The following is a 16382-nucleotide window of genomic DNA, read 5'->3' as shown; positions in this document are numbered from 1 at the left end:
GATAAATAAATGCAGATTGAAAAATAAGGTCATCACCAAACTAAATAATTAAATAAATGAATAAATGAACGAATAGACAGACTAATTTAATGAATGAATGGATAAACAGGTCAATTCATTTCTTTATTTATTCGACAAGCACTAGGACTGGTCCCATGTTTAATTTCTGAGCCCTGAGGTGGTTTTTTTGGGGAATACATGATGTAATTTAACCCAAAGTATAAGCTTTGCATCATAAGCTCCACTACATGGCTTCACATTTATTGGTCATGAATAAGGTAAGTTTCAACGATTCCAAATAATGTTTGTAAAATAGCTGTAAACATCAATAAAATAGTTAAAGCAGCAGTAGTGCATCACACTGTGAAACAGAACTTGGTTAGCTGAATCCAGGCGTGAGATCAGCATTTAGCCAGCTAGCATGACTACGCACTTTTATATCACTCCATTATATAAATCGGAGAAAATTCAGGAAAATGAAGACTGGCCCAATATTACCAAGGTGTCAGTTTGCTAGAAACAAAAAGAAAAGCTAGAAATCAAAATGGAAACAGGAAGATTATAAAAATGACTTTAAGTAAGTTGTTAGCATTCCTGCACAGGATCGATGAAACGTTTTAAATACCTCAACAGCGCATGTCGTATTGTGTAAATAGTCAATAAACATTGACTTGAGGTCAAGAAAATGGACCAAGGTTTGTATTATGACTCACAATCACAAATTTCTTGATGGCACAAGCTGCTCGTAAGTGCTAACCTGCCCGACAGAGACGTATCCAAACTAGCTGTTCTGGCTCACATCCTCACGTCTGGCCAGGGGAGACCATTTATATGCAAATCTATCTGACACGTTCAATGAGTTCCCATAATAAAGACAGCTGCCTGATCAAGACTAATTTCAGATCCGAGCCACAGGGAGCCCCGTGCTGGATGTTTTCCATCTCACACTCCTCTAATTGCTTGGCTGCATCATACTGTTTGCCTTTTAAGCCTTATTTGACAATGGAGTCTTTGCCCAAAGATAAAACAAACAGCACTTGTATTCCAATGAAATGTAGATCGACAAATTAATAAATAAACGGTTATCAAGTCTGAAGAAACATTCCAAGGATATTTGCATGGAAAAACCTGCCCTGGACCTCTCCAATGTTCTGGTGTGGTAATTAGGGACTATTGATACTGCCTGCAAAAACCCAGCGTGTGATACAAAGAAATTCGATTCCAGATTGTACCGGGTAACGAATGCGAACGTTTGAGTGCGCCAAAATTGGAAAATAATCGACCCAGCCATTAGGGTTGCACAAGCCAGTGCACTCTTAGTGACGGGCCCAAACGCCGGATATATGGGGAGGGTTATGTTAGGAAGGGCATCCAACATAAAAGAGAAAAATAATAATTGTAATAGGGAAAATGATGAACAGTATTTAAGGGGGGGCGCTACACGCTTAGAGGAGAGCACTACTACGGATCTAGCAAATGTGTACAATTGGTTACTGCTAATTTGTTTCTGATGCTTGTGGAGAGGTCTATAATCAGGACTGACACACACACACACACACACACACACACACACACACACACATATATATATATATATATATATATACTCACGCTCATAGAGCTCAGTGCTGATTTTCAGGATGCAGGACACGTATTTGTAGACATGCTGTGATTCATGTAAGCACTCCATAACACTTCAGACTCTCGGTTTGAACGCTGGCCTGAGCAGAATATCAACCCGAGAGAAGTCGGATTGTATTGCAGGCCTTTTAACATGCATTTCTAGATAAGTGCTATAACTCAGAAATGTTCCTGCTGAATATAAACCGAGTGATCCGCTAACCACCACATTTAGTTCAATTTCAAACGACACTGACGGGAATGAAGACAAATGAAAGAATCAAACGAAGGCAATGTGATGACAGAAAAGGAAAAAAAAGGTGCAGAATAACAATTAGCTTCAGTCTGAACTTATGCTAGGTTTGTCCTGCAGGCTGGATTTGCTTTTACTTAGTGCACCAAGTGTGTGTTTCTGTTTGTGTGTGTGTGTGTGTGTGTGTGTGTGTATGTGTGTGTGTGTGTGTGTGTGTGTGTGTGTGTGTGTGTGTGTGTGTGTGTTTGTGTGTGTGAGAGCGAGAAAGAGTATAATATGCCAATCCTATTTAGTTTAATGTGTGCCATAGACTATATGGACAAACGTATTGGGACACCCAATTTGGAAGCTAAGTAACAGCGAGTTGCGTATTATCTTGAAATTCGTGGGAATCCGCAGCAGGACCGAATTTTAAGGAACGTTAGGAATAACGTGTTAAACTACCGAATGCAGTCAAAAACTGTCACTGTTACATGTATAAAGTGACATAATGTCTAGATGAGGAAGATACCTGCTGGGGTACTTCCAAAATTCACTGATTTTTGGAACCTACGAGCTCCAGGGGGCCACTGTATAAAAAGTTATCTCAAAGTTGGAGGCTTACAATTGTCTCTTGGACAGGATGTGATATCATTACATTTTCCCTTTACTTGAACTAGGAGACTCAAACCTGTTCCAGCATGACCATGTGCACAAAGCCAACTCCATGAAAATATGCTTTACATGGGTTGAAGTGGAAGATCTCCTGCTAAAGAGTTTTGACCTCAACCCCAAGCCTCCTCATCTCACCTACATCAGTACCTGACTTTACTAACACCCTTGTGTGTGAATGAATCTCCACAAAATCTCCACAAGCGCATTCCAAAATCTAGTGTAACATCTTCTCAGAAAAGTAAAGGTTATTATAATAGAAAAATAGGGACTAATTGTGTAAAATTTTATGTTTAAAATCTCATAATCAGGTGTCAACAAACCTTCGTCCATATGAAGTATATAAACATTTCAGGAAATAACCCTCTATATGTACAGCTCTTGCTTTTACCCAAAACTGGGGTATTTCTCTCACATTTCCCTTCTTTCCCTTCCCAAAGACGTGCTTTGCACTTCCTATATTAAAGATTCGACACATCAGCAGCGGATCACAGCTTCACGCCGGTGCCCCTACACTCTCTTTAATCTCTTCGCTGAACTCAAATCAACTTAGCACCATGAAAGGAGTTCAGCGCTCTAATAATTCCTCCCTTTTTGCTAAGAGATTCAATGGAGGTCAAAGCCGGCCTGCAGCGACCTGCATGAAAGCAGCGAGATCTGTTCGTGCTGACTGCATCTCCAGAAGTCACAGCGGGAATCGGACGTAGCCGTGTGTTGGGAAATGTATCTGGATCATCACCTCTATGTGTTTAAAGGGACGAATGCTGTTAACGGCATATTTAGACTACACGTGAATACAATAACAATTCTATCGTTTTCTTGTCGTGTCCTATAAATGAGCCCCAGACCAAAACATTCTCGACCCACTGGTTTCATTCTTTTCTCTTTTTTTCTAGTGCCATTCAGGTCATTCAAAGCTCATGTAAATTTCCATACACACACCCAAGATCCACACGAATCCTTTTTTCTTCTGGCTTTCTGATAACGTCTGATCGAAAAAAAACTCTCTATGACCAAACCTTTGCTCTTTTTTTCTGGCTTATCAACACTTATCCAGGAACAAGAAGTCTACTAAATGGTTCTTTAACCTATTTAGAAAGTCAGGTTTAGAATAGAATAGAATAAATACAATATAATAAGTCATACATTTTTTAAAGATAATAGACAATATGTACTGTATATAATATGCACACAAATTATATATAGAGTGGTCCCACAGGAACTCACGGGGGTTACCCCCACAGCCCCTATGGTACCTCAGTGAATTCATCTAGACATTATGTCACTTTAATACAATAGTGTTTTTAAAATTTTTATGGAATTTGTTGTAATAGTTTAATTTGTTATTCCTAACGTTCCTGAACATATGGTTCCCTGCGGATTGGCGCGAATTTTAAGATAATCTGCAACTTGCTGTTAATTAGGATACAAATGAGAACACTAGAATTATTGGGGGGGGGGGGGGGGGGTAAAATTTTACACTTTATTCAATATACAATATTTAAAAAAAAAATTATTAATAAAAATAATATATTTTTTAATTTTTTATGTGTGTATATTATGTAAATATTGTCAATATTGTGTGTATATATAATATACTGTATATATATATATATATATATATATATATATATATAAATATAATTTTTTTTTAATGGCTTATAAAAACACTTTTGAAATATAAAAATGTAACCCTTTGTCTCACATCAAATAAAATGATATAAAAAAATCGAGTTTGCAAATTCAGATTTCTCCTTAGCCGACCCTGAATATGGACTAATCCACAAAGATCCTGCCCACATATTCGAAGCATTGTTCCTGCAACCCTTCCTCCTCCGGCTCTTACATCACTTGATGCAAGAATGTGATCATGTTTTTTTCACGAAGAAGGAGAAAAAAAAACATCCGAATGAGTCCAGGAAAAGATCTAGGTCAGGATTGAAAACTAATTTAGCTGTGCTTTTCTCTAATGCCCACTCAGAAGCATCCTGGAGTTGCACTTGTGATGCTGGAGGGATTTCCAACGGAGAGGTAATAAATCTGAATTCCCACGAGACCTCGCAGGAGGTTGCAGGTGAACACGGAGGTCAGGACGGGGTCGAGGAGGCACGTTCACACTCGCCTGGAATATTTCCCCAAGGCACCTTTAGAAGACAGCGCAGAAATCCGATTACCAGACAGTCATTCGGGATGACTCAATCCCACCAGCCAGAAAACCAGCTGGCTCTGTTTTACCATTTATTTGGCTTCTAGACTTCCAGATAAAACAAATCGTAAAAATGTCTGGAACTTAAAAAGCATTATAATAAATACAGAGAGTTGAACGGTCGGTCGGTCGGTCGGTCGGTCGGTCGGTCGGTCGGTCGGTCGGTCGGTCGGTCTGTCGGTCTGTCTGTCTGTCTGTCTGTCTGTCTGTCTGTCTGTCTATCTATCTATCTATCTATCTATCTATCTATCTATCTATCTATCTATCTATCTATCTATCTATCTATCTAATGATTTCTTTTGTGGATTTTCCAGAACTTAAATTAAATGTAATTATGAATGGATAAAAAAAGATGATGACATACAGATACATATTGATACACTATTATTCTTATCTTATATTATTTTCTCAAGAATCTTCATGTCCTCGTTATGATTTACATGCATTATGATCTTTCTTTTAGCCTTTTTTCAACCATGATTTATGCTTTTAAGTGCTTTTACCTTTTCTTTTTTTATCTTTAAAGCTTGACATCTCTGTGATGAACATTTATTTCTCCTCTATCTAGTAGTAGTCATGCAGAAATTGTTCACTTACAAGTTGGTATGAAAAAAAAACTAACAAAAAAACAAGCAGAATCTTGTTATCTAACACTCCTCCCCTCAGGACAAACTCCTAGAACCCAAGCCGGAACAGGATAATGCCTCGTGTTAACAGTCGATGGTATCTGGCATGCTTCAGCTAAAACCTGTCAATTTGGTGATATGCTAAATAAACAGTGGCCTCCTGAATCAGCAGTAGGGTTGGGATCATGCAGTATACTGGTCCTGCAGAGGGAGATGAAGGAGGCTGTGCTGGTGTAAGAGTCATGTCATGTCATTATGTTATATGTTGTGTCAGGTCATGTGTTGTGTAATGCCATGTGATGCTATGTAATGTGGTGTCATGTCGTATGTCGCGTTATGTCATATCTTATTATGTAATGTCATATCATTATGTTGTGAGGTTTTGTCATGCCATGCTATGTAATGCTGTGTCATGTCATGTCGTGTTGTGGTCATGTTTTATAATTTTTGGTCGTGTTGTCATGTGTCATGTGTCATTTCATGTCATGTTGTGTTGTGAAATGCCATGTCATGCTCTATAATGTTGTGTCATGTTGTATGTTGCATCATGTAATATCTTATCATGTCATTATGTTGTGAGGTTTTGTCATGCCATGCTATGTAATGCTGTGTCATGTCATGTCGTGTTGTGGTCATGTTTCATAATTTCTGGTCATGTTGTCATGTCATGTCATGTCATGTCATGTTGTATTGTGTAATGTCATGCTACGCAATGTTGTGTCATGTTGTATGTCGCATCATGTCGTATCTTATTATGTAATGTCATCATTATGTTGTGAGGTTATGTCATGCCATGCTATGTAATGTTGTGTCATGTCATGTCGTGTTGTGGTCATGTTTCTTAATCTTTTGTCGTATTGTCATGTGTTATGTCATGTCATGTTGTGTTGTGTAATGCCATGTCATGCTCTATAATGTTGTGTCATGTCGTATGTTGCATCATGTCATATTTTATTATGTAATGTCATGTTATGTCATGCCATGCTATGTAATGCTGTGTCATCATGTTGTGTTGTGATGATTCATAATCTTTTGTTGTGTTGTTCGGTCATGTAATTTTATTTTATGTTATATGTTGTGTCAGGTCATGTGATGTGTTGTGTAATGCCATGTTGTGTCATGCCGTATGTCGCATCATGTCATATCTTATCATGTCATTATGTTGTGAAGTTATGTCATGCCATGCTATGTAATGTTGTGTCATGTCATGTCGTGATGTTTCATAATCTTTTTTCGTGTATTCATGTGTCATGTAATGTCATTATGTAATATGTTGCGTCAGGTCATGTCATGTTGTGTTGTGTTGTGTAATGCCATGTCATGCTACGTAATGTTATGTCATGTCGTATGTCGCATCATGTCATGTCTTGTTATGTGTGTTGTCATGTGTTGTCATGTGGTTATATGTTGTCTTATGCCATGTTTTGTAATGTACTGTCATGTTATGCCACGTCGTGCTATGTTTTGTTGTGCCATGTTATATTTTTATATTATGTAATGTCATGTCATGTTTTAGAGGATTGCTTTATGTCCTCTGGCTCCCTTCCCTAATACAAAGACATGCATAAGGCTAGTGTTTTATATATGTACAGTCTTTATAATAGTAATTACTGTGATTATCTTTTGTTAATTTATTTTTTTTAGGCAAAAGAACTGGTCTGGACCTCTGTGTCCTCACAGTCGTCTACGGCGATGCCGCTGTGCACAGAGTGGTTTTAATGCCACGATGCATTCAGCCTCTAACACAATAAGTTCGGATAAAAAGCCTGCGATCTCATCACGCTCCAAATCAAGCAAAGCGCTTGCATCAGGCGTCAATTACAGCCGAGCAGGACGCAATTTAACGCCGCGAGACTGCAAAATGATAGAACAGAGTGAGGATAAACGGGACAGAAACCGATTAGAAGCAAAGTAATGTTCATCAACCTTCATGGTGCCCGTGTGCCTCAGTATTCAGCGTGGTGCATAAGAATTCACTCCCTTACACTTTAGCACAGTTTGTACTCAGCTGTTTGGGATTTTATGTCAAGAATCTACAGAGAATATATACATAATACTCAAGTGTGTGGGCATAAATACAATTCATTTCCTATGGTGTTCAATGGGAAGGAGATCTTCCTCTCCAACCGATACGTGCTTACAATTTGTGGTAAAAATTCAAGGAATAATGACATATAATCAGGAAACTCAGGTGTCCCAGTACTTTTGTCAGTTATTGTTATTATTATAAAGATGACATGAATCGTGTTCGATTAGTACCCACATTTATTGTTCATGATTTTAATACACAACCTGGAGTACATTCAACTGTTCTAGATGAAGGCTGACCAAAATAATTTCACGCTGTCAGTTATAATAAGATGTTTTCATATCTACTTTCGATTATTCGTCTTCACGGTCATTATTTTACTTCCTCTGCCATTCTTCCTGCTGTTGCTTTGATTTTCTTTGCTGAAGGGTTTATTGATTATTAGCTGTGATTGTGTCTTAGTTTTTGTTGCCATCTAGTGTGTGTTTGCTGTTATTCGGTTTTTAAGTTTCACTTTATATCGAAATGTAACTGGCCAATAGCAAATTTTTACAAATTGTGTTCGAGTTACTGTGACTTTTTCAATATATATAATATTTAAATCAATATAATCAGATGTATGTACTTAAACAAACCAGAAATTCCATCCAATTTTGTATTTACATCCAGTGATCAATCTGAAAATCTGCAGTAGCTGCAATATAATTGTGTTTTTGTTTAACGACGCTTGCGCGACTTTGCATGTCGTTTCATGACGCTTTACTAGTTCTAATCAGCGATGACGATTACCTGCAGTGAAATCAATTCTAATTTCGGTCGATTCTATTCTTAAAGGTCGTTTAGTGGTTAAGACGGCTTTAATTTGAAGGTTGTGAGTTCTAATCCCTGCACAATTAAGCTATACAACTAAAAACTAAATTGGGATAGCCTCCAGGTGATGAGATATTTTGTTTATTTATTAATTTATTTTTGATGCATATGTGATTTTTATTGTATATTTATTCGTTTAATATTTTTGTTATTTTTTTTTTACTATTTTTATGCTTTGAACGTGCTTCGAGATCTAACTTTTAACGGCGGTATATAAAATAAAGGTGATTATTATCATTATATTTTATATATCATTTTATTCTGAGAGTTAAAGCCAGTGGTAAAGGCTTTAGACTTGATTTGAAGGTTGTGAGTTCTAATCCCTCCTTATTTATTTTCCCCATTTTTACATTTACAGGCGGTATATCAAATAAAAGAGCGGACCGCCAGGGGGCGCTGTACTGCTGTGCGAGGAGACTATAGTGTGTCAACGTAAATAAATAAAGAACTTTCTTGTAAACAGAGTTAGTCTCGAAAAATTCTGATACCAATAATAAAATTGGACACTGCGTATCAGACAATTAATTACACTGTCCGATATCTTGAATAATAACCACCCAGTTTGGAGCACAAACCATTCGATTTAAATTTTTACAACAAAACAACGATGACGTTTCCTTTTCCCCTTTTCCCCCTTCCATTAAATACCACAGCAGGTATTCCGTACCTCAGAAAGACAATCAAAGCACAACGTAATCATGTGAAATCAATTCATACAGCGAATAGTTCTTTCAACTTGGCAACACGGTGAAGTAGTGCAAGACCTTCTGTGTGTGTGTATGTGTGTGTGTAGTCGTTACCTGGCAACGCTTTCACATTATTAAAAGACTCATCAAAATCGAAATGTTTGCTAGTCTTTGTCACATTGAAAAAAATACTGGCAGAGGCTTTTTATCCAAGGAGACTTACATCGATTTTATTCATACAACCAAGCAGCTATTGGGTTAAGGGCCTTGCTCAAGGGCCCAGAAGTGGCAGCTTTTGGTGCTGCTGCGATTTGAATTCACAACCCTCGGATCCAAAAGTCCACTAAGCTGCCACCTTCCCTATGCTCTTTGAAAATGTAACAGTGTACCAAAGGAATCTCAAATTCAACTATTCTCAGTTAATAAACGAATAACGTTGTTTTTATACAGAAAACTGCCCCGAACGAAATACAAGTAATAATGTGTATTTTTAATAATCGTAGTCCATCAGCCATGACGAGTTTGCTTTTACAGTATTGTCCCAGAGATATAATCTAGGATCGAAAGGTTTGCGAGTTCAGCAAGCGATGCCGATTGGACATGGCTGCTCCTGAGCGCCGAACGCCGCGGCACGTCTTTAGCGTTCCGATCGATCGACATGTCCGTTTTTTTCATATACATCGCTTATCGGAGTTAGCTAGAAACAAAGCGAACACACAGATAAGTTTTTTTTCCGACCGTCTGTGTAGCTCAGCCTCGAAAAACGCCATAATCACGAGCTAATTCGAAGAGATTATGTGTAAGTAAAGGAGGCTCAGAGCTACTGATGTTTTCTACTCGAAGCGGACGCTGGTGTGGCATGATATCGAACCTTCGTTATGCCGAGGCAGAGGGTGAATCAGCTCCGAGCCGCAGAGTTACGCTACGTCATTTTTACGCGATACGAAGAACCGAGTCGCTTTGAGAGAGTGAGAAAAAAAACACGAAATCGGCAGCGATTCAGACGCCGTCTAGACGTCTCCGTTAGCACAACGCTCGCATCAGCTGTAGCTTGTATCAATAGAACATTTTTTACAGTGCGACTCTGATCATAAACTTAGAGACTGTGTACATTTATTATTCGATTTTATTACTGATTATTATCTTTATCGAGAATGGTTTTTTTGCGCCACTTGATCTTCTCAATAACAGGCTGCTTAAATACGACCGCCTGCAATTTATATTAAGCGTCAGTTGAAGGTTAGACACTACGGGTAGAGATACATATTTGTAGATGTTTAAATCCATTAAAACTCTGCATTCAGAAAAAAAATACGACGATCAAAACTCAACAGAAATGTGTTCATTTCAACAATAGGGTTTTTCCGTGAAGCTCCACCCACTTCTTGGAATCGCGTCATGTCCTTGAAAAGCTTGTTTCATGATATGTATCAGTATATCATTGTTATTTTGGGGTCATGAATGTCAATCAAATTTAAGTTAAAATGCTTTAACACCATAATGTCCACATGATCCATCAGTAACTTCATCCAACATTCTGGCTTTGGTTTGAGAAGTTCATACTGTGTGCTTTTGAAAAGAGAGTGATAAGAAATGGGAGTCTTTACACGTCCTCTTCCGTGGATGAAATCCTCTTTTAGGATTGGGATGTTAGACTGTAAATATTGTGCATTGTAGGGCATCGTTCATATTTGGTATTGCGAGATTCTGATTACTACACATTATGTTATTAAACGAATAGGGAAAATGGATGAATATTAAATCAAGCAAAAACGAATGAATACATGGACCAACGTGCGTTCTTATCACTTACAGTGTCTTGCCTTGCATCTTCTACACCACATTGCTTTTTTATCTCATGGTCTTTCGCTGCTTTACACCACACGCCTTCCTGAAGCAAACAGCAGCAGTGAAACACTTCAGCAAAAATTAAACGCCTGCTGCAACCGTTTAGCCCAAGTGTTGACCCCAGCTCTACTTATAGACACGTTCTACAAGCAACACTCAAACACAAATTCACTGCCAGCAATTAAAGACACATACATCGAGGCTCCGATGATCATAAATTACATCATTTTAGACAAAAGAAGTTATATTTCAGACCTAACCGTAATAACACTCTTTAGATATTGATATTGATCAGTGTTAGCCAGCGTCTCTCTTTTAATCCCGAAGGGTTAAAGGAAGCTCTGTTCTCTGCTCGTCCATACGGCCTCCCTGGACCTTCAACAGCAAGGAGAAGAAATCTTCGTCATCCATAGGCCCTGGTGCTTTGCTACGCTGCTCCTCTAAACGGCCCTGCGCCTGGCACAGAGAAACAAAGTCAGTGTACTGTGGGTGCTTACAGACGTCTCAATCAACATTCTGAAATGTCTTCTTCAGTGAACACACACGTATCTGACCTTTATACGTTTATTAATATTTTCTACGTTTTTCCAAAATAATGAAATTACTTCGAGTATTATATGATTTGTTGAGGAAAGAAACTTGTCCTTGCCCCATTAGGAGAAAGAAAGAAAGAAAGAAAGAAAGAAAGAAAGAAAGAAAGAAAGAAAGAAAGAAAGAAAGAAAGAAAGAAAGAAAGAAAGAAAGAAAGAAAGAAAGAAAGAAAGAAAGAAAGAAAGAAAGAAAGAAAGAACGAACGAACGAACGAACTTGTATTACTTGATCAATAAAAGATAGAAAACCATCAATAAAAATCAATTAATAAAAAAAGAAAGAAAGAAAGAAAGAAAGAAAGAAAGAAAGAAAGAAAGAAAGAAAGAAAGAAAGAAAGAAAGAAAGAACTTGTATTACTTGACCAATAAAAGATTCTGCAAGAAAGAAAAATAGAAAAATAGAAAGTACCAAAGAAACAAACTAAGAAGGAAAGAAGAAAAGAAGAAAAACAAACAAGCAACTTTTAGTACTTTCTTTTTAAGAAAGAAAGAAAGAAAGAAAAAAAGAAAGAAAGAAAGAAAGAAAACAAACAAACAAATAATAAAAAAACAAACAACTTTTCTTGACCAAGTAAAGGTTTTGAAAGAAAGAAAGAAAGAAAGAAAGAAAGAAAGAAAGAAAGAAAGAAAGAAAGAAAGAAAGAAAGAAACCTGTACCCTATAAAGCACTTCTGCACTTCTTACTTATCTCCTTTTTTATTTAAAGATTAGATCAACACATTCAAACTCAGAAGCTGAAGAACAATGAATGTTTGTGCTCAGTGTCTAAGTGGAGGACGTACTTGTGAGGTCAGGATCATGGTATAAAGCTCCTCTTTCGCTGCTGGTTTGGGAGCAGTCTGGCCGAACTCCATCACCTTCCAGCTGCTTCTCCTGGATTTGGGTCTGGGCTGTGAGAAGCTCGCAGGGGCGCTGGAGGGGCGGCGAGACTCCTGAGGCAGAGGCACGAGGGGTTCTGGGGAAGTGCTCTGAAAATCAGCACGCTGGTCGTCCAGCCTTCGAGCCTGAGAGGTGGCCAGGAAATCAAAGAACTCCTCCTTCTGCAGCGATGTCATGGATGAGAAGACCACTATTTGGAAAAGAGGACGTGAGTATGAATTAATAAGAATAAATAAGAATTGATCAAATGTCCACGCTGTGGTAGGGGACACTAAAAGTCCACTTTATAGAAAGTGAATGTTACTAGTAAAAATAAAATCTCCAGATCCATAAATTTGATGATAAAGAATGAAAATAAAAAAAAGCAGAAGAAAGTATAGACTGCAGTACAGCAAGTCATAGTATTACACAGTACTGTACTGTTAAAAATATTTGCCCCCTTCCTGTTTTTCTTTTTTCATTTTTTGCATATTTGTCACACTTAAATGATTCAGATCAACAAGCAAATTTTAATGTTACAAATAGAGTAAATACAAAATGCAGTTTTTAAATTATGATATAATTTATTAAGGGGAAAAAACTGTCCAAACCTGCCGAGGCCCTATGCGAAAAAGTAACTGTAACCTAATAGTAACTTAATAACTGCAATCAAGAATTTGCAAAAACTGGCAGTCTGTCTTTCAAATCGCAGTGGAGGAATTTTGTCCCACTCTTCATAGCAGAATCGCTTTAATTCAGACACATTGGAGGGTTTTCGATAAAGAACGGCCTGTTTAAGGTCATTTTGCCACAGCATCTCAAGCAGATTTAACTTCAGACTTTGACTAAACCACCCAAAAAACCTTCATTTAGTCGTTTTTAAGCCAATCAGAGTTGGACTTGCTGGTGTGCAACGGATCATTTTCCTGCTGCGTAACTTAAGTGCGTTAGAGATTAAGGTCATGAACTGATGAAGGGATTTCTTGAGGATATTCTGGTGTTGAAAAAAAATACTCAAATTTGCTTGATGATCTGAATCATTTAAATGTGACTTTTATGCAAAATATCAGGAAGGGGCAAATATTTGTTCACAGCACTGTAAAACAGTACCAGATATAGAAACACTATAATTAACCATAATCAATTCTGGTAATATTCTGGAAAATCTAAAAAACTGTAGCAAAGGTCCACTTTACAATAAATAACCTACAATAATACTGTAGCAAACATTAAAACATTGTAGTAATAATACAGTCATAATAACAACAAAGCAAGGAAATGAAAAGAAGGCTAGTAATTAGAAAAGTAGAGGAAAAGAAGAAGAAAGTATACTTTGAAAAGGAAGCGTACAGCAAGTGGTAGCTCTATGCAGTATAATAGAGTAACATTTTAGTAAATTGCAACATAAGGACATTGTAATAACAATATAGAAATAGTAATAACAAAAGAAATACAAGTGACGCTAGTGACGAGTCATAAACATGCGTAAATAACAAAAAAGCTGAAGAAAGTATAATAGGAAGGAAAGAACTACTTTTCAAGAGTAATGCAACCTTAATTTAAAAAAAGGAAAATCTTAAAACGCTATAAAAATATATTATATTAAATAGAAACAATTCAACAAACGAATGAATTCTGTAGAGAATTTGAAACCTGTAGTTAAAAGCAATAACAAGTAGAAAGTAACAACAAAGCAGCGAAAATTGCAGCGAAACGCTTGTGAAACGTTACAAAACGTGAATTCCACAAAAAGTAGGAGAAATATATTTGGACAAGGAAGAGTATAGTAAGTGGGAGCTTTACGTAATATAATATTTAAATAGTAACATAACTTTGTAAAAAGGACCCACCTTTAAAATAGTAGTAGCAGTTAAATACATTTTAAAGGCTATAATTATTACAAAAAAAATTTTTAAAACATGAAAATTTTGTGGCAATAATAGTAACAAGAAAGCGGTTAAAATACAGGAAAAATGCTAGTGACGAAAAAAAAAAGTAGTCCAAAGTATAACTATATATAAGACTATAGTAATTGATGGCTCTATATAGTTTAATAGACTAACATTATAAATCATAATGTAACCTTATAGAAAAGGCCACGCTATAATATAATAGTAAGAGTATAACAAATAATACACTATATTTACTGTAATAAGTTCTACTAATATTCTAAAGAATTGGAAATCATAGTAAAGGTAAAATAATTTTAGTAAAGGATAACGCATGAGAACATTGTAGTAACAATACAGTATTAGGAATGATAGTGACAATAAAAACAAAGGAATGTTATTGGCGAGAACCTGACGATCACGTGTGAATAACAGAAAGGTAGATGAAGGTATAATTGGACAAAGAGGTGGTAGCTGTATGTAGTGTAATAAAGTTTTAGTAAACACAACCTTATAAAAAAAAATCATGCTATAAAAATGTCGTAATAATTTGAAATTCTATCATTAAACTACAGTAGGTTTTGATAATATTCTTTAGAACATTAAATCTTTAATCAGTAACGATCCACAATAACCTACAGTATTAGTAACAATATCAAGTAATAGTAAAAACTAAGCAGTAAAAGATAACCTAGTGACGAGAAAGTTAGCAAATGTGTGAAAGATTTAAAAGAAGTAGAAACTATAGTAGTTAGGAAGGGTATAGCGAATAGTATCTCTATATAAGAGATGCCTAAACTAGGGTCCATGGGCTAAAGTTGGTCAGTGGTGACCTTCGATTTTTATATGTATATATGAGAAGAAAGTAAAAAAAACAAAACAAAAAAATGCTTCTATTGAAGACCTTTATTTCTAATTTAACATTTAATGTTTTTTATTATTAATATTTTTAAGATGAAAAACTTTTACTTCAAAGTTAACTTATCCCAATTCGGGAAAGAAGTCGGAAAATAACAACCAGTTTCATGTCTACGATTAGCCGTCACTGATAATACAATTGTAAAATTGTATTGCCTACAGCTTGAATAGCTGTACAGGGCGCTAATCTCTATTTTACTAGAAATGGGATCGTTTCTATTGTTTCTATTGTATTGTACGTTTCACTGATTTTTAAATCTGCATTAGTGAAGCAGATTACAGAGATATGCTCGATATTTATTTATTTCGAAATACCAGTTTATCAAAAAACGAAAAACCGCGATAAACGGACTCCACCCCAAAAAATGCTATTTTATGTATACGGTACTATACTGTATTAACATTTTACTTCATTTTCTAATGAATAATTATATTTTTATTAATAAATTTCATTATTTCAACATAAAAAGTTGTTTGGTCTATGTGCCGGGAAAATTAGCCAAATTAGTTATGTGACAAATGCAATTCCGCGATAACCCGGGGCGCCAGATTCGAACCGAGGTAAAGCGGGGGATTACTGTATTATGAAATCATAAATATGGGTCATTTTAATTTTAATATAATACAGTTTTGTATAATGCGACGTTTACCTTCGGGCCCTCAGCCCTCAATCGAGTTAGATTATTGGCACTTCGTAGCACAAATCTTTCTCTATAGAGTATAATAGACATATATATATATATATATATATTGCACCTTATAGTATAATAAAGTAACATTTGAAATAATTCTGTAACTCCAGAAAGTTCAACACTATGAGAAATACAATATAATCAATAGAACCACCTGTAATTAACTGTAACAAACGCTTGGAATATTCTAGAGAATTTGAAACCACAGTCTTTGATCGTTGAAGAGTTCAGTACCATGACGTACTAATAGTGTATCTTCTAAAGTACTGGAATTGTAAGTAAATTGGATTCTGGCTCTTTAACTTCCTCACCTTTGTGGGTGTGGAGTGGGGTTCCAGGCTCCGAGTGGCATCTCCGGCGTGGCTGCAGTGTGAAGGAGCAACGCTGGTCGTTGAGACGGCGACCCTCCTGCAAGGCGCAAAGCAGCTCGTACAGAGCATCCGGGGAATCTGGGGATAATCTGCGGACCTACAGATTATCACAACACAGGGATCAAATTTATCGAAAAAGTGAATATATTCATTTACAATTTCTAGCCTAAATCTGTACATTTTCATGACGCTGCTTCGTTTCGTCTGTACGTTGATAGAAGCGGAAAACAAATCTAATTTTGACCTCTAAATCTTGTTTTAATGTATGTAAATAC

The 16382-nt window shown here is 36.5% G+C and overlaps 1 protein-coding gene and 1 long non-coding RNA gene across 4 annotated transcripts in view; both read right to left on the bottom strand.

Annotated features, from left to right (window-relative positions):
* Positions 1-7603: 7603 nt before the first annotated feature.
* The window catches only part of LOC310719634, a 13944-nt gene continuing 5165 nt past the window's right edge, over positions 7604-16382 (bottom strand). Inside the window, exons 2-3 of the long non-coding RNA XR_014531532.1 lie at positions 9926-10828; positions 7604-9761 (exon numbers count right to left, since the gene is read on the bottom strand). This is a non-coding gene — a long non-coding RNA (uncharacterized lncRNA). The remainder of the gene's footprint in view (positions 9762-9925; positions 10829-16382) is intronic.
* Positions 10824-16382, bottom strand: part of gpsm3 (G protein signaling modulator 3) — a 7573-nt gene continuing 2014 nt past the window's right edge. For all 3 annotated transcript variants that reach the window (XM_083529542.1, XM_083529543.1, XM_083529544.1), the window contains exons 3-5: positions 16048-16204; positions 12162-12448; positions 10824-11245 (exon numbers count right to left, since the gene is read on the bottom strand). In XM_083529542.1, coding sequence (XP_083385668.1) covers positions 11105-11245; positions 12162-12448; positions 16048-16204 — 585 coding nt within the window. In that variant the 3' untranslated portion in view covers positions 10824-11104. The remainder of the gene's footprint in view (positions 11246-12161; positions 12449-16047; positions 16205-16382) is intronic.

Source organism: Silurus aristotelis (genome assembly GCF_946808225.1).
Source record: "Silurus aristotelis genome assembly, chromosome: 25".
NCBI classification, from domain to species: domain Eukaryota; kingdom Metazoa; phylum Chordata; class Actinopteri; order Siluriformes; family Siluridae; genus Silurus; species Silurus aristotelis.
The sequence above is the reverse complement of the archived record's forward strand: the minus strand, read 5'-3'. Positions and strand labels throughout refer to the sequence as shown.